This window comes from Mauremys reevesii, linkage group 11, assembly GCF_016161935.1.
Source record: "Mauremys reevesii isolate NIE-2019 linkage group 11, ASM1616193v1, whole genome shotgun sequence".
Classification (NCBI taxonomy): domain Eukaryota; kingdom Metazoa; phylum Chordata; order Testudines; family Geoemydidae; genus Mauremys; species Mauremys reevesii.
Genome location: NC_052633.1, coordinates 59,618,619 through 59,637,477, shown reverse-complemented (window position 1 = coordinate 59,637,477; position 18,859 = coordinate 59,618,619). Strand labels below are relative to the sequence as shown.

Sequence of the window (18,859 nt, the reverse complement as noted above, 5' to 3'; positions counted from 1 at the left end):
GTTGGTCCGATAGAAGATATTACCTCACCCACCTTATCTCTCTAATATCTTGGGACTGACATAGCTATACTGCATAAAATCTCTGAGGAGACTGTGAAGATGGAAAAGATGTGCTGCCTTTGTATGTGGATGGGTGTGTGTGGAGATGAAGAGGCAGGGCTGGGGTGTCTGTGTGTGGGGGTAGGGTTGTCTCTCAAGAGGGGTGTGTGTGAAGGGGTCTAGGGGCAAGGCTGTCTCTGAGGAGGGCTGTGTGTGTGGGGTATAGGGGCAGGGATGTCTGAGGAGGGGTGTGTGTGGAGGGGTGGAGTGTAGGGGCAGGGCTGTCTCTGAGGAGGGCTGTGTGTGTGGTGTAGGGGCAGGGCTGTGTCTGGGGAAGGCTGTGTGTGAGGGGTGTAGGGGCAGGGCTGTAGCTGAAGAAGGTTTCAGAGTAGCAGCCGTGTTAGTCTGTATCCGCAAAAAAAACCAGGAGTACTTGTGGCACCTTAAAGACTAACAAATTTATTTAAGCATGAGCTTTCGTGAGCTACAGCTCACTTCTTCGGATGCATAGAATGGAACACACAGACAGGGGATATTTATACATACACATGAAGAAGGGTGTGTGGGGAGGGGTAGGGCTGTCTCTCAGGAGGGGTGTGTCTGGAGGGGTGTAGGGTTAAGGCTCTCTCAGGAGGGGTGTGTCTGGCGGGCTGTCGCTCGGGAGGGGTGTGGAGGAGTGTAGGGACAGGGCTGTCTCGGCGAAGGGAAGGGAGATATCGGACTGGACCGAGAGCTCTCTGTGCGAGCCCCAAAGCTGGGGACATTTCCAATGGCTCTCTCGCCAGCCTTCCCCACCCTCCTGTTCCCTTCCCCCGCCAATCTCCCATGATCCTATGCGCGCTACTGCCCAGTGGCTGCACAAGATGGCGGCGGACAGCGAGGTGAGTCCCCCGGCCCCTTGCCCGGCCCCCCACCGGTTCCCCTCAGCCCGCCCGCACTCACCGCCTCTCCCGCTCTCTCCCCGCAGCCCGAGTCCGACGTGTTTGAGATCACGGACTTCACCACCGCCTCCGAGTGGGAAAGGTACGAGACCGCCTCCCCGGGCTCCGCATCCTGCCCCCAGCCGCCGCCCTTCCCTGCGGGTAGCGCCCCCACCCTCCCCGGCTTTGCAAGTTTAGGGGAAGTGGCCCTCCGAGAGGCACTCGGTGTAATCCCGCACAACGCGGGGTGTCCTCCTCGGCAAGCTCTTGCCTGCGCTCAGGAACCCCTGGGAAAGGCACCATCGCCTCCCGAGTCCCGCTCCTTCCCCTGAGGCCCCAGCGTCGTGGCTCCTGTGGTGTGGCCCCACACGCCCTAGCGTTTTTGGGACACGTTTCCCACTCCTGTTGTTAACCCCGGAGCGTATCTACTTGTTAGTGTGCTGGCGTAGGAAGCTGGCAGCACTTTCACCGTCCTGTTGCGTAGGCCTGTTCCGATTCCGTCTAAATGATCCCGTGGTAAAACAACCAATGACTTCCTGGAGCCTTGTCCCTCTGTGCTTCTCTCACTGCTGTTACCGCTGAAGGAGAACCAACAGTAAGGTGTCTTTCAGAAAAGCTAATGTAGAGACAGTTCTTCAGAGCAGGGACTGCATTTTGGTGACATTACTCCACTCCGAACACAGTGTCACTGCTTAATGTGCGATATGGTATTTCCTGTATTCAGTTCAGTGCAGATATGTGCTTGTGTGGTTAAATACTGTACCATTATCAGTTTTGCTTGGCTAAATATTTGACAGAGAACAATTTATCTTGTTTTGGAGTGTTGGAAATTTAGTCATCTTTTTTGTTTGCTTATTTAAAATAGTAATGTAGACAGTGCACAGAATGGATTTCTGTGTATGACACAAACTCAGAAGTTGATTGAAGTGCTAGTTTGTCTGAATGCAGATGGAATGAGCACAGAAGAAAATTGACCTCTTCTAATTAAGGTTGATTGGATAGACAGAAGGTGCTATCCCAACCATAAGAATAATTCTGATTTGGAATATTGAAATGCCAATAAAACATACATGATGCCTAATCCCACTCCCAATTAAGTCAATAAAAGTAGGATCAGACCCATCATCCTGTGTGTGTGCTTCCTTAAAGTGAACATATTAATGTAAAGTATCAGAAAATAGATTGTAGAGAACAATCTTACATTACCTACATGATTTTATAGGCCTTTTGCATCTCTAATTTTTATGATAGAAGCATAGTCCTCTTTCAAAATTTTATAGTCTGCTTGTGTGTTAAAATATAAATTTGGGTTGCTATTTGAATAATCCATGATATAGAATTTTTTGTTTAAAGTGAATATTTATAATTGAGTCATAATATTCAGAGGACTTCTGGTGATTACACTAAAGTTTCAGAGAATGAAGACTGTCAGGGAGAAAAGTACATACTAGAATCTGTCTTCCCATTATTTTTAATAGTTTTAAGTATGCGTTTTCAGCTGTTGGAGACAGAACATTACTGTTTGCAGCTAGTGTTGATTTATTGACTTTTACAATGGTTGGCTTGGTCATTTCCCTACAGAAGGGATGTGTACAGATTGGAGAGAGTCCAGTGAAGGGCAATGAAAATTATTAGGTGTTGGGGCACATGACTTATGAGGAGAGGCTGAGGGAACTGGGGTTATTTAGTCTGCAGTTGAGAATAGTGAGGAGAGATTTGTTAGCAGCCTTCAACTGTCTGAAGGGGGGTTCCAAAGAGTATGGAGCTTGGCTGTTCTCAGTGGTATCAGATGACAGAACAAGAAGCAATGGTCTCATTGAGTTGAGTGGGGAAGGTTTAGGTTGGGTATTAGGAAACACTTTCACTAGGAAGGTGGTGAAACACTGGAATGGGTTACCTAAGGAGGTGGTGGAATCTCCATCCTTAGAGGTTTTTAAGGCCTGGCTTGACAAAGCCCTGGATGGGATGATTTAGTTGGTGTTGGTCCTGCTTTTAGCAGGGGATTGGACTAGATGACCTCCTGAGGTCTCTTCCAACCCTAATATTCTATGATTCTATTATTTGGATTTCTGATATTTCTGAGCATAATGAAATCAACTGGGGAAAGTGTTCATAACCATCTATTGTGAAAAATGTTTGTTAGCTTGCTGTGAATTACAAAGTATAAATTCAGTTTCTACTAAAACTCATTCAGAAAGTTCAGATGACTTTCTAAACTAAGAATAACTTTTGAAGGGTTTATCACTCTCACCAGAATCATAAACTAAAATTACAGCTTTAAATCTGTATGGTGTGTTTTGTATTTTATTTGTTAGTTACAACTTTGAAATATTTGCCAGAGATTTCCTGCTCAGACTCTGGCCATCATTCTCTGTTCCATGCTGCCCTTTTTTGCTGCTTACATCATCCAGTATCTGAACACTGTAATGTACAGTAAACAGGTTATTTTAAAATTAACTTTCCAAGTGTATAATTCCTGAGCTGGTCAGTGAGACAGACAAAATCATTCGGTTTACAAATTATTTAATGTTTACAATACTATTTGGGTACGTGTAGGTATACCTCCCCCTCTCTGCTCAATGGAATGTTTGTGCCTACATCCTGTAGATCAGATTGTGAGCCCCTTATTTTACACTGGTGATCAGTGAAATGAAAATCTGAATGAAGTGTAATTTCCCCTGAAATAGAACTACTGAGTGGAACTATTCATGTGAGTAACAGCTCACCAGTGTAAATAAGAGGCTCACAATCAGGCACTCTGTGAGAGTAGGGCTTAGTATAAATGAAATTAGAAAAAAAAGAATAGTATAAAAACTTATTTTAGGATAACAATTTTTTCCCTTCTAATGAGTTGTACAGTGCTAATTTTTCAGGAATTTCACTGTATTGTACAGTCATTTTTAGTGAGATAAGTTCTGATGTTTAGGAAATACTAACAATTTTTCTCCCCACTAGATTTATTTCAAAAGTTGAAGAAGTTTTGAATGACTGGAAACTTATTGGGGTTTCTTCAGGCAAGCCCCTAGAAAAGGTCAGTTTAATTGCTTATGAAATTCTGTTTTATAATTGGAGATGGCATGGTATAATATATAGTGTGCATTCATATTTACACTTCAGATTTCCTTGTATTTGGCAGACTAAAGTTTGAGGTTACTTACAGCAAGAACAGTTTTCAATGGGAATTTTACTTGCAGAAATGAATCTGTGTGGTCAAAATTAATTATAAAGTTATGATTGAGAGAAATTTTCTCCCAAGGAAATGTTATATTGGTAATGAGTTGACCTTTATGTGTGCTCCAGTGTTCTTGTTCCTGGGTTCAAGCGCAAGGTGTTGTCCAGGTTCCCATTTCAGTTCTCAAGCATCTCTGTTTTTTCTCCACTCCATGGCACTTAACCTTTTATGATGCATGGAGAAAGGTGTCTCATGACTCCTCGGAGCTAGTCTGTATTTGTCAGTATTTCATTACAGAGGATGCAGTTGTGGCTGAGAGTATGTCTTAGGGTATGTCTACAAAACTTAGGGTATGTCTCCAAAATACTTAGGGTATGTTTACAAAAACAGCGGCGCAGCCGAGATCTCTTCTGTTTGCATAATAAAACAACCTCAGTGAATGTCAGAAGCTGTGTCAGTAAGGGAAGGTCTTCTTCCGTCGACATAGCAGTGTGCACACGAGTGCTTATATTGGTGTAACTTGTGTCATTCAGGCGGGTGGTTTATTCACACCCCTGAGCGACATAAGTTATGCCGACATAGACTTTAGTGTAGACATAGCCTGAGTCTTTGCGGCCTTCCTTCTCTGAGCCCAGTACACCAGACAGGAAACTACCCAGTTATCCTACATATCAATGCAAAGAAATTCTTCTGTACTGGGTGAGCCGACAGCTACATATTCAAAGGGAGTTTTATGAAACTAAATTTGGTGGTCAGGACACAGTTTTCAGAGTTAAAACTTGGTTATCTAATCAAATACTTTCAATCTTAACTATTAATATATTCCTACACATTAAGGTTGAACTTCTCTTGAGTTATCTAGTACACTAATCTAGTGATAGAAGCCCTATAACAAGAAAGAGGATGGTGCAAATCAAGGAATCCTCTAAATAATTTTGTTTAAGCATTACTATATAGAAAAGTAGAATTGTTGTTAATCATACATATGCAGTGTTACATGTTGATATTTACAGTCAGCATTATGCAGATACAGTAGTTAGACCGTTATTTAAAATATAATGTTTCTTCATCTGAAACTTGATTGATTGTTTGTTTTTCATACACAGAACTATTTACTGTTCTCTGAAGGATAGAATTGTGTAATTACTTAGAAGTGAGGTCAGATTCAAGATGAATATTAGAAAAGTATTTCACACCAAATATTGGAACCAAGCAGTATACAGTAGATGTAATCTCCTAAAGGAGCTGTTTTGTCTTTCAGCACAGCACTGGTGAACACTCTGAAATCTGTGATTTTGTAGGAGAGAGATACAAATGCCTTTGAATTGCCAGATATTTCTATAGGTTATTTAGAACAACCAGACCGTTGAAATGAACATACTTGATCATAGCAAGATTTGCTTTAGTATTTTGTTAACTTTGTAAAGCATTTTGGGACTCCTTTTTTATTAATCTATACAAAATAAGATACTATGTAAAATACATATTTATTGTCCACACCAGAAAGATTAATTCTGTAGGTAATACTTGCAATATACTTATTGCTGATCTAAGTTCCCTCTAAGCTGTGCGGCCATACATCAGGCAACCAAGGGCTGCACAGGCGGGGGAGAGGTCCCCTTCCCTCAGTCCCAGAGCAGCTGTGGCTGGGGAGAGGGCTTTTTGGGGGGGAGTCCTCTCTCCCTGCTGTAGTCACGGGGCAGCCTGCACCCCAAACTCCTCATTCCTGGCCTCACCCCAGAGCCAGCACCACCGGCCAGAGCCCTTACCCCCCTCACACGCCAACCCTCTGCCCAGCCTTGGGCCTCTTCCCACACGCCGAACCCCTCGGCCTCACCCTGCCACACATCACCTCCATATTGGTGCACATAACAAAATTCATTCCACACATGGATGTAAAAAATGGGAACATTGTTGTTGATGAAGGTTAACCTAAATCACCATGACCAAATAATATCTTATCCCTTTTCAATATGCAGGGTGTATACACCACTGGAATATGGGAGGAGAAATCAGATGAAATTTCATTTGCTGACTTCAGATTCTCCATTACTCATCATTATCTTGTGCAAGAAGCCAGTGACAAAGATGGGAAAGAGGAGTTGGTAGAAGGTAAATGATTGTTCTTTTATATGGTAAATATGTGTAGGGTAGATGGCATTCAGAAATTATTCTTCACTGTATCATGATAATGTAGTGTGAAATTTTGCAGCACATTAATTTGACTTGCCTAGAAACTTCGGAGGTCTGCAGATTATGCTCTCAAACCACAAGGTGCATGTCTGTTTAAATATTTTGGAAACTATAGATTCCATGTAGTATTGTTAGTTGGTTCTCCCCAAAGAATTTGAGTTATTGTTAGGTTATAAATGTAAAGGTCCTTAAAATTCATCTGTCTGGCTGTTATCTTGGTATAAAAGATATGCACTTTTTTTAATATTGAATACAAAAAATGATAGTTTAAGATCTTTAAATAACATTTGGTAATCTGTAGATACTCATTCTTGTGTGTCTGGTTATATCATAGCTAAACAAAACAGATACATTTTAAATGGACATTGTCAGGCTTGACAAGGTTCTTTTTTGTTGTACCCTAACTCACTTTTCTCTTCAAATTTCCTCCTTATTCTGGAAAAAAAAAAACCTTGAAATTATGCACAGAATAAAAAGTGAGATGCAAAAAATCAAATAGCTTTTTGGAACAACTCCTTACATCCAATAAATTGATGGCTCTGTATTTGTTACTTTTGTTTCCGGACAGATGAACACTGCATCGTTTCACAACTCTGCCTTCCTGTCATTGTCATGCAAGCTATAAGACTAACAGGATTCTTATTAAGACAATACCTTGATTGTTTTTTAAAAAAAAGAGAGATGTCAGAAAAGAGATGTCTTAGCATGTATGCATATGTGCATGAACTAAAAAGAAGCTGGAAAAGCATTAACTTTAACTCTAGATACTGGGCGTGACACTATATAAATAGTTTTATTTATAATGACAGCATCCCTTTATAACAATACTTTGCACACTTATTCCTTTTATCAGAGGATCTCAAAATAAGCACATGATGCAGGTATTACCCCATATTACAAAAGGATAAACTTTGGCACAGGACCTGAGTTCCCATTGACTTCAGCTGAAGCTGGGATTGCTTAGTACCTGTGAAAATCAGTCCCTAAACTACTTTCAGAAGGTTGCATAGTGTGGGAGTTGGGGGCTAGAATTTGGAAAACCTACCTACCCAATCCTCTGTTCAAACCTCTTGTTAACATGAGTCAAAAATCATATTTTGTTGTCTTCAGTTTCAGTATATTCCATATGTTGAAATCTGCTTTAAAGAACAGTTTTAATAAAACTTGTGGATGTTTGGAACAGTGTTGATCACTCTCTTACTAATATCTCTGGGCGGAAACCTGAATCTTATGTCGGGTTGGCTCTTTTAAAATCTAATGTAAATACTGAATGTTAGCATTTTGTGTTAGTGAAACATTGTGGTAGTGATGAAAGAACATATTGTAGCCTAACAAACATACCAAAGCTTTATAATGGTATGTTTTGTTCACTATAACATTTACTCTCTTTAGCATGTTAACAAATGCTGCAGCAGAATTAAAGCTGACAAACCTGCATTGTTTGTTTATTTTATTTTGAAAAGGACGTGAATGTATGTAATTACAGTGTTTCCAACAACACTGTCCTCTAAACTTTGATCTTAGCTCCAAGGAGGCGAGAGGTTTCTCATCCCCATGTAAACCTTAAAATCAGAGTACAGTAAATTTAACTCCTCACCATTTACCCACGAACTCTAAAACACATGCCTCAGAATTTGAAACATCAAGAACAAGTAAATTTTCAGTCTCATATTAAGTATAATCTCAAAGCTCCTGAAGACTTTTCTTCTTTTTCAGATGATAGCCAGTACATGCTTGCATTGTTTGATTGGTAATGTCCTTCCATGGACGGTCCCTGTCCCAGCTCTTTTCTGATATATCTTGAATAATGATTAGGAATTACCATAGCAGGAACATCTCCTATTACTGTGATTTCCTTAATGATGTGCTTCAACACTTTTACAGATTAAGGCAAGAAATATTTTTTCCAAAATATTTGGTAGCTATGCCTTCTCAGTAGAAGAAAGTCCCTTTTTAATTTAAAGTTACATTAGTTCTAGTGAATGTGCTAGACTGACAGCTGTGAAGGTTGAGATGAGGTATGATGTTGGGATGTCGAGTGATGCCATTACAATAGAAACAAGGGATAAACAGTGACACCATCAACACGTTAAAATGATCACTTTGAAATATTTACATTAGTTTGTTAGTTTAATGACCCTCTCTTACTATTTCAAGACATAAAGTTGGATTTCTCTGTGACCTTAAAGCATCACAATGACAATCTAAAAGGTAATAATCTAATAATTTGTACAGATATTGAAATGTGATAGTACTGGTGACATTCCTAGTCAACGTTATCACCATCTTGTTCATCATTATGATCTCTCATGAGGGTGCATGGGTTACCAAATTCTTAATTGTCTTGGCATGTACACAGTTCTGTGCAGGGAAGATTGTTTTGACTACAGACACAGTTGATTGTGCAGTGACCCCCTACTGGTACAGGTACAAATAAGGTCTTGTAGAAGCTCAGATGCTGTTGGGTTCTTGAAGAATAGAGGAAGTAGTTCATTTATCCATCCATGTTGCAGTGGTTTTACCTGTGTATGAAGACATCCAAATCTTTGTTTGCCAAAATGCTTTTCAAAACTATCCTCACATGGTGGAAGTTTGGCCAATGACTTGTGATAGCTAGATTGAAGTGCAAGCAATTCAGGTCTCTGTGGATCTCCTTTTCTTTCTCGCTGTGGTCATACAGCTGTGCTAACACGTTTTTCGCTGCAGAAATGTTGGCTTGGCCCTGGGAAGTTTGAAACTCCCTTTTCCTTTGCTTGTAGATGTGGCAGGGAAAGCAGTCAGACAGCAAGGGTTTAAAAAAAAAATGCTACGAAAGACACAAGGAAGTAATGGGGCTGCTGGGACATGAAGCAGTGCAGCAAGGCGCACTGAGCAGGGACCCAGAAAACCTTCCGCTCACCCCCTCCACCCTTCCCACAAGACCTATCGAGAGAGCTGCACTGTGGGATAGCTGCCCTACAGCGCTGCTCTCATCGGCGATGGAAGTGCTGCTAGTGTAAACACTCTCTGACGCCTGAGGAATTAAGTGAGTACGTAAACCAGCGCTTTTCTTTCACCGGTTCCCTATCACCGGTGAAACTTTTACAGTGCAAAAACTCTGTAAGTGTAGACATACCCTTTGTTACATGCTCTTAGGTCATGAATTCTTTCAGCTAGAGCTTTCAGATGGTGCCCTAATTCAGCATTGTCTGTTCTTCTCATTGTTCCATCAGTATGGAAGAGGGACATAGGCCCAGGTCCTGTTGGGTGACTAAGAACCTCATCTCTACATCTTGTTAAGGACAGGGCTCCATGGAAGACAGTTTCTGGACTGATAACTGCTGTGATTGTCCATTCCTTGCCAGATATTTGTTCGTTTTGACCATGTCAGCAAATGTTTTGATGACAGATTTTTTGATGGGGCTGAAGAAGCTACTTGTCCTATTAGAATCAAGTACACCTCTCACAAATCTCTTCATTTGTTTTTCACCAACATCTGCTATTTCAGTGGAGACTGATATATCTGATGTTACATGCAGTCCAGTGGATATGTTGATTAACACCCATGGATATGTTTCAGGGTCAAATGGGATTGTCTTAGTGCTGATGACATGTCAAGAGTAGTAACTGCACTGAAAAGGGACAAAGAGCATGAGGCAAAGACTTGTTTGTGGATGTTGTCTTCACCACTTCTTGTTAGGCCACTTCTTTCTCTCACAGCATTTGCATATTCACACATTCAAAAAGCTGTGTATTGTCACCTCTGATGCTAATACTGACCTATGTATAAATTCTGAATTGAAAAACTACTTTCTAGAATATTTCAGAGGCTGGTACTGCGTGCATAGACAACTATACATGAAAACATTCTACCAGAGAGGCAAAGTGGATGAATTAATATATTTCTTGGACCAACTTCTGTTGGCGAAAGCGACAAGATTTTTTGCTCCACAGAGCTCTTCTTCTGGTCTGAGAAAGGTAAACAGTGTGTCAGAGCTAAATACAACAGATTGTTTAGCATAAAGAGTTAACACCTGTTGCAAGAAACCATTCAAAACGAAGTGGACACTTAACACCTCTGCAGTCGTAGGACAAAGAAGAATAAGACCTTCTCTACACTACAACCTTTTGTTGGCAAAAGCTGCCTTTTGCTGACAAAACAGGGAAGGTGTACACACCACAAAGCTACTTTGGAGGTAAAACTCTGCTGTTTCGCCAATAAAACAAAACCACTTCAACAAGAAGCATAAAGCTTTTTGCGGCAAAGTTAAAGCGACAAAGCGTCAGTGTAGACACTGCTGTTCGTTTTGTCTTCATAACTGGCTTCCACCAGTATCCCACAGTGGGTGCCATGACTGCTCTACTCACTGTTTTGATTTCTTCTGCCATGCAGGCATATGCCCCTCCCCTTTCAAAGCTCTCCAAAGTATGTGACAGCTTAGCATGCTGCTCCCTTTGGGGAACAAAGAGCAAATAATTAACATGGAATGCTCCTGTTCTGCCCTGCACTAGGAACGCAATGTCGCTGCTGCAGGCAGACTGCTGCTGGTGGGGGTTGGGTGTGGGTCTATGACTGCTGTGCTGCTTTGACATTCCTCAGCACAGAGAGTTCACAGAGCTGGGCAGGATGCTGCTCCCAGCAGCTGAGGTGGTTGTGGGAGAACTGGGAGGGAATCACAGAACCATAGGCAGGCAGAGCGGGCTGCTTCGGGAGAGACTGCTGTGCTGAGCAGAGCCGGGGGCTGACGTAGGGGAGGGTGTCTCCCTGCCTCAGGGTGGGTTGGTCAGCCTGCTGTCTCCCTTACTGCAAACACACCACTCCCCCCCCCCCCACACACTTCAGTTGAAAAAGCGGCTGACAGTCTACTAGGATGCCCCTGGAATGATGGGATTGAGAAACCTGCATCATGACGCTTTACCTGCCCCATGAGGCATTGCAAACCCTTCCCGAAGGCCAGTTGCACAGTGGGCTAGCTACCATAGTGCACTGCTCTGTGTCAATGCAAGAGTTGTTAGTGTGGATGCACTCTGCCGACACAAGGATCTAGTGTGGACGTGCAATAGCGGTTTTAATTAAAGCGGCATAACTTTTCTGACGCTACTTTGTAGTGTAGACAGGTGGGTTACAGGTTGTTGTAACGAGACATAAAAGTATTGTCTCTGTTGAGCATGATCTAGCTTTCCTTTGAGGACAAGGACTGAGAGATTATATATGGAAGTGAAAAGTGTTCATCCAGAGGTGATAGAGTTTTTTTGGTTTTATGGATTTCCTGTGAGAGTTCATTAGAAAGTGTAGTGATTGTCTAGTTTCATCCACCTAGTTGTTGGGGCATTTGATGCACTGGATGAGATGCACCACATATTGTGATAGGGGTGTGTAGGACCCATGGATCATGAAAAGTATGCTGCAGGGGGTATTTATCATTGTAACAGTGGAGATCTGGCTGCAAGTTTTGCGTATGTTGTTCTGGCAATGTCTGGTGCCATTTTGAGTTGATTTGTCCTGGTCTTTGGGGAGCTTCTGATGATGAACTTGGTGAAGTTGGGGGTTTATTTGAAGGTCAGAAGAGAGGGTTTCGGAAAGATTTCTTTTGTCACATTTTTCTGGAGATTCTTCCTCAAGGTGGCACATGAAGAGGTTGCATAAAGGGGAGCCATCCTAGTACCCATGGCTGTTCCCATGTTTTGGAAAAGTGTGTGTTGAATGTAAGTTTGTTGTGGATATGTGAGGATGAAATGGATGAGTTTGTGTTTTGGATTGGATATCTGACTGTTGTCCATTGTTTTCTACATATTTGAGGTAGGCAGGTGATGCCTTCGTGATGACGGCTGTTGGTGTATAGCAGTGGTTCTCAAACTTTTGTATTGGTGACCTCTTTCACATAGCTACCCTCTGAGTGCGACACTCCCCCATCCCCCCAAATTACAAGAAATAATAAAATACATGAAATGCAGGAGATGGTTCCTCATTTTTTTTCTGAAGTCCTTCTGCAGAATATTGTCTCCTTACAACAGTCTGTAACATACTAATTCTCCTTTGTCCCATGACTGCAGAGATGTTAATTGCCCACTTTGTTTTGAAGTTCAACATGTGTTATGTTAACTCCTCATGCTTAACAATTTGTTCCACCTTTTATTTAGATGTGACACTGATTACCTTTCTCAGACCTGAAGACAAGTTCTGTGTATCTCAAAAGCTTATTTCTTTCATCAACAGGAATTGGTCCAATTAAAGATGATATCTCACTCTCATTGTCTTTCTTGTATCCTGGGACCAACATAGCTACAACAACATTGCTTACAATCTTCTACCAGGCAGACTAGATGCTACATTGTATATACAAAAGCTTACAAATGGAGAAGCCTTACTTTTAGGAATTAACCTACATTTATATCTAGTCACAATGCAGCACAAACTATGGGCACGCCATCTGCTGGTGCACAAACTTCAGTGTGAGACTGATCTGGTCAGCAAATTTCAATTGAAAATACAGAAAACTATTATCACTTCTGAGATACTTTGGCAATTAAAAATATGTGATATGAAAATATTTCATATCAAGATATTACAAAATGTTAATATTTGCTATATACTAAACACCTTCACCATTTCTGGAAAAAATACTTGTCCATGCAAATCTAATAACTTCTTTTAATACACTGTTGTTTGGTAGCTTTGACCAATAAACACCACATTAAAGTGTTGAAATTAACAAACAGTAAATACTGTTGTCATAGTCACACCGCAGTGTTATTGGAACTGTGCAAAAAATGACACTTTTCCACTCTTGGTACTATTGTTTCACCTTGCCTATAGGCCTTATGGCACCACTTGGCAGCTGCACATTATATGTCATCTAAATGTACATAAAATAAGCTTTCAAATGATTGTGTGTGTGTGTGTATGTAGGGTGGGTACGTTAAACTCCAAAAATATGGTCCTTTTTGGACAACTGCCTCACAGCTACAAGGAACACATACCTTGAGTAGTAACAGTGCAGAGTTGCATGCAGTGAGTTGAATATTTTTTTTTTTTCAGTTGAGCATTATTTTTAATGGTCATTGCCAGGGTAACAACATCTAGATTCTGTGGTGATTAGTGCTGGTCTATTTAAAATAGATTGATTAATGAGGCCCAAAGTATTGCCTACTTTCAGAAACTTAGGGTTCCACTGTTCTGTCTTCTTATATGTCTTTCCTTTTATTTTTAAAGGAACAAATTGTATTAAACCTTAAAAACCAACAATCCTCTGGCCTTGGACACCCAAAAGGCAATAAATAGACTTTGTGCAAATATCTCTTTACCTGAAGGTATCACGTAGCATGGACAGCTACCTGCAGGAGGTCCTTTGGCTGTGAATGATGGATCCCAGAAATATGATGGTTACAGTATAGGGCCTCAAGGAGGGAGGAAAAATATGAAAGCAGTAAAAACAGGAAGGCAAGCTGGAGGGCCTTAATAGGGATATGAAGTTTTTATTACTATACTAGGAATTAAATCTGCTGTGTGGAAAAAACATCGAGGTAAAATTGATTTTACTGGAGAAAATTTTTCTGTTCCAAAGATTCTGTTCTAATGTAATGAACCTCAAGAACATCTTTAGAGAACATTTTCTCTTTACCTTTCTCACACAACAGATTTCTGCTTGACACTGTAAAAATATACTGACGCTTAGCTTTATCAAATTGTTTCACAGATGCCCTTCCGTTATCTATGCAAGACTTGCTGTGCATGAACAATGATTTTCCTCCTAGAGCCCATTGTCTAGTGAGATGGTATGTATACATTCTTTATTCTGTTTTCTTCTATATTACAGGTAGCATTTTAACATATATCATAATTAAGGCCCTACCAAATTCACTGTCCATTTTGGTCAATTTCATGGTCATAAGATTTTTAAAATTGTAAATTTCTTGATTTCAGCTTTGAAAAGCGTGAAATTTCATGGCATTGTAGTTGTAGGGGTTCTAACCCATAAAGGAGGGGTGGGTGTGTGTGTGTGTTGGGGGGGTTTGCAAGGTTATTGTATGGAGGGTTGCGGTACTGCTACCCTTACTTTTGCACTGCTCCTGGCAGTGGCACTGCCTTCAGAGGTAGGCAGTTGGAGAGCGGCAGCTGCTGGCCGGGAGCCCAGTTCTGAAGGTAGAGCTGCCGCCAGCTGCTGCGCAGAAGTAAGGATGACATGGTATGGTATTGCCGCCCTTACTTCTGTGCTGCTGCTAACAGCCGACTTCTGAGCTGGGTGAAGGCAGTGCAGAAGTAAGGGTGGCAATACTGTGGACCTCCCCCCCTCCCCCCCAAAAAATAAAAAAATAACCATGCGATCCCCCTGCAACTCCCTTTTGGGTCAGGTCCCTCAATTTGAGAAACGTCAGTTTCCTGCATGAAATCTGTATAGTATTAGGGTAAAAAAGAACACACAAGACCAGATTTCACGGTCTGTGACGTGTTTTTCATGGCTGTGAATTTGATAGGGCCCTATCATAATGTGATTTTCAGTGATCAGATTGGGTATTCATTCAGCATTCATTGTGTCAATATTTTAACCTTACAAAAATAAGCATCACTCAGAATTTGGAACATTTAGCTAATTTTAAAGTAGCTAATGGTTTAAATTAATATGAAAGTGAAAAGCTTTCAGTGTTTTAAAATCTTCAAATGACACTTATTGGAATGTGTACTTAAATCCAAGATGTTTAAATACATTTCAGACTGAAGTCTTTCAACTATTAGTTTCTTTCATATCAGAGCAAGACTTATATTGAATAAAATTTTAAGATGTATTTTTGTCATTCATAATTTTTTATGATGTTTGTACTACAGTTAAATAGGCACTGTGTTCCTTTTGGTTTCTTACTCCTTTCTGCAGTGAAGCAGAACTAGTGCTATTACAAGTTTTTTTTGTGGCCAGAGTATGATGATACAAACTCAGGATTGTGTCTTGGCTGCAGACGTGGGTAGAAGGAGAATGGCTTTATTTAATTCCAGATCACTTAAAGAATAGGAATGGAAAGCAGAAAGTTATTGTCAAATAAATTGCTCTTTGCACAAATGTTGGGTTTATTTATCTTCTTCTATTTCTCCTCCATAAGAATTATGGTTAAGAAACTAACAAGAAAGTAATATAGCCTCATGCAAGCTTTTATGTTCACACTAGGAATAAATGAAAAGCACAGCGATCTCTGCCTATCTACCATTGTGGGCCGCATCCAGTACTACCTGTATGGCCCTAAGGATGTCACATGGGCTGCAGCTCTGTGCTGATTGGGCAGCAGGTTGAGAACCCCTGATTTAGAATATAAGTAATAACATATAATATGCTCTGGTACACTAATTGTAAAAGTGGTTATATAAAGAAGTTTTAATGTGTAACTTTTAAAATATTTGAAAAATGAATTGAAAATCCAAAATGCACTTTAATAGTTTGGCTTTTTTTCAGGCCTCTTAATTAGCATGGACTTAAATATTTAATTGCCACTATATTACTACCACAATGCGCACTAGTTAAGTAAATTGGTGACATCTGTACTCTAGCCTACCTAGGACTGACTCAAGAATATGCAATTATTTGTCACATGTAACTTACTACAAATGTTACCTTTTTTAGGTATGGCTTACGGGAATTTGTGGTTATTGCTCCAGCAGCAAATAATGATGCAGTTCTTAGTGAATCCAAATGTAACCTTCTTCTGAGTTCAGTTTCGATTGCATTGGGGAACACTGGTTGGTAAGTGAAGTGCTAAATGATTACATGTCCAGATATCACTTTGAATATAATTTGGAAGATGCTTCATAGTAAGGAAAAGTATTAAATTGATAGTAACAACCTATAGTGTAGACTGTCTGACATTGCCACAGAAAGAAACACAAAAAATTGTCTTTCAGTGGAAACGTGGCCTAACCTTAATAACAAAGGATTCTTTCAAAGATAATTAACATTTTAATGCACTGAACCATATGTATGACTTCTGTTCCATAGACTTTTTCTTGTTTTAAAATATAAAAAACCATAAGAGTAATTAATTGGTCTATAAGACATGATTTTCATAGAATCATACAAATATAGTGCTGGGAGGGACCTTGAAAGGTCATCTAGTCCAGCTGTGTATGCTGAGGCAGGACCAGGGTATACCTACACCATTTCTGACAGGCGTTTGTCCAACCTGTTCTTAAAAACTTCCAGTGATAGGGATTCCAGAACCTCCCTGGGTAATCTATTCTAGTATGTAACTATCCTTATCCTTAGAAGGCTTTTTCCTAATATCTAACCTAAATATCCCTTGCTATAGATTAAGCTCTTGTCCTTTGTTCAGTGCACACAGACAACAATTGATCACTGTCCTCTTTTTAACAGCCATCAACATATTTGAAGACTGTTGTCAGGTTCTCCTTCTGTCGCCTTTTTCTCATGACTAAATATGCCAATTTTTTTTATAACCTTTCCTCGCAGGTCAGGTTTTCTAAACCTCTTATTTTTCTGGCTGTCCTCCAAATTCTTTCCCAGTTTATCCCCATCTTTTTTAATGTCTGACACCCAAAACTAGACACTATATTTCAAGTGTGGCCTCACCAGTGCTGAGTACAGTGGGACAGTTACGTCCCATGTCCCCGATACGGCACTTCTGTTAATACATCCTAGATTGATGTTAGCCTTTTTGTAACATATCATATTGTTTGCTCTTTGTTTATGATTCACTATAATCACCAGATCCTCTTCTGCAGTACTACTGCCTAGACAGTTATTCCCCTTTTTGTATTTGTGTATTTAATTTTTCCTTCCTAAGCATAGTACTTTATTTAATTTAATCTCGTTGATATCAGACCAATTCTCCAATGTGTCAAGGTCATTTTGAATTCTAATCCTGTCTTCCAAATTACTTGTAACCAATCTCAGCTTTGTGTCATCTTCAGATTACATAAGTATACTCTCCACTTTATTATCCAAGTAATTAATGAAACTGAATTTTCTCAGTACTTGATATAAATTTAATAAAAAATTAGTTTATAAAATTATAAATTAGTTTGTTCACAAATCTGATGGCATAAATCTTCTAAAGCTCCTGGAAAATATTCTTACCCTTTATTAAATCTCCCCAAATCAGAATTTAAGACAAAATGCTTGGTAAAATGTTACTTATGACATTGAAGATTTGATGACATTACTACAGTTTGTTGTACATTCCACTTAACTTTGTTAGTGAAAGTTGTATTTTATGACCTCTAGTTTTTAGCTTAACCATTTTTAATTTAAACCCAAGTACCAGTACATTGTGGTGGTTTTCTTTATATCTCTGTGTAGAATTGTCTGAAATTGCTTTGAAATACATACTGTTAAATACTTCTGAGGATGTTAGAACAGTGAACATTTTTTAATCTACTGCTTCAATATTTTGCAGTCAGGTACCATTGTTTGTGCAAATACATCATAAATGGCGAAGAATGTATGTTGGAGAATGTCAGGGCCCTGGAGTTCGAACTGACTTTGAAATGGTTCATCTTCGTAAAGTGCCAAATCAGTATACTCATTTATCAGGTCTATTGGACATCTTCAAATCCAAGATAGTAAGTATGTGTGTACTAGAAATCATGCCGTTTAACCAAGTGAAATGTAGGCTATTTCTTTTTAAATCAGCAATTTTTAAAAAACTTAAATCATTAAAGGGGAAGAAAAAGGGCCTATGCTTTAATTGGCATTTGTCTGCCTATTTTCCTTTTAGTTTAATTAAAAGCTCTACTGACCTTTTAAAAATAAAGAACAGTCATACTAAATTGCTAATGTGTGAGTACTGTTTTGAATAATTTTTTCATTAATTCTTTACTTTCTAATACTATGCCAATTCTGTAGCCTCCTGAGTGACACAATACTCTAAGAAAAAAAGAGTGCTGAAAATTTACTAAGTACTTCACAAATATGTGGTCCCTGCCTTCAAGAAATTATGCTCTAAATTTGACACTCCATTTGTGAGGGAGAGCTTGCGGGAGAGGAGAGATAAAGGGCACCGTGACAGAATAAGGTCACATGCTTACTGTAGTAAGATAGACACACATCTTGATGGGATTTTTTTTTAGTACCTTTCTTTCCCCATCTCTCCTTATAGTGAGATAATGAGAGTTAGTTTCTATTAGAAATTTTCCTTGAACGTTTGATAGAAATTACTTAGATCTTTTTGACTATGGTAGGAATGGGAACATATCTATTCTTGTTTTAGCTTGTTAAGAAACTTTTCAGACTTTCTTTGCACTTGGATACACCAGTTCACAAGGATCTGGACTGAGACCAGTTCATTTCACATGGGCCATCAAGCACCAGTCAGACAGTAATGATTTTCGTCATTATCTTTGTGTTGGATTTGGTCTAGTGCCAAAAGATTAAGAGTAATTTATCCTATTACCAACCTTATTCTAGTTTAGTCCCCATTCTTGTGTGGATTTGAAATAATGTTCTACTTCTTTATGCACCCACATTATTGATGTCAGTTTAGCTGTCGTAGAACCATATTCTTTTGATGTTATTCAGGCAGTGAGTCTCAGTGAAGTCAGTAGGATTGCTGACCT

General features: G+C 39.8%; 2 protein-coding genes across 12 annotated transcripts in view; one reads left to right on the top strand and one right to left on the bottom strand.

Annotated features, from left to right (window-relative positions):
* MAP3K19 (mitogen-activated protein kinase kinase kinase 19) overlaps window positions 1–18,859 on the bottom strand; it is a 51,674-nt gene that overhangs the window by 18,010 nt on the left and 14,805 nt on the right. For 4 of the 9 annotated variants that reach the window (XM_039493784.1, XM_039493794.1, XM_039493795.1 and 1 more), the window contains exon 1: window positions 982–1,081. The gene's annotated coding sequence lies outside the window, so the exon portion shown is untranslated. Of the gene's footprint in view, window positions 1–981; window positions 1,085–1,388; window positions 1,452–10,671; window positions 10,757–18,859 lie in introns of those variants that run through there. The other 5 variants (XM_039493788.1, XM_039493785.1, XM_039493787.1 and 2 more) reach the window with 4 other exon arrangements.
* RAB3GAP1 (RAB3 GTPase activating protein catalytic subunit 1) overlaps window positions 751–18,859 on the top strand; it is a 43,211-nt gene continuing 25,102 nt past the window's right edge. Inside the window, exons 1-7 of one of the 3 annotated variants that reach the window (XR_005586010.1) lie at window positions 751–920; window positions 1,007–1,062; window positions 3,915–3,990; window positions 6,111–6,243; window positions 14,001–14,079; window positions 15,912–16,031; window positions 17,701–17,866. Coding sequence is in view for 2 of the 3 variants with exons in the window: in XM_039493796.1 (XP_039349730.1) it covers window positions 873–920; window positions 1,007–1,062; window positions 3,915–3,990; window positions 6,111–6,243; window positions 14,001–14,079; window positions 15,912–16,031; window positions 17,701–17,866 (678 nt within the window). In the remaining variant the exon portion in view is untranslated. The remainder of the gene's footprint in view (window positions 921–1,006; window positions 1,063–3,914; window positions 3,991–6,110; window positions 6,244–14,000; window positions 14,080–15,911; window positions 16,032–17,700; window positions 17,867–18,859) is intronic. The other 2 variants (XM_039493796.1, XM_039493797.1) reach the window with 2 other exon arrangements.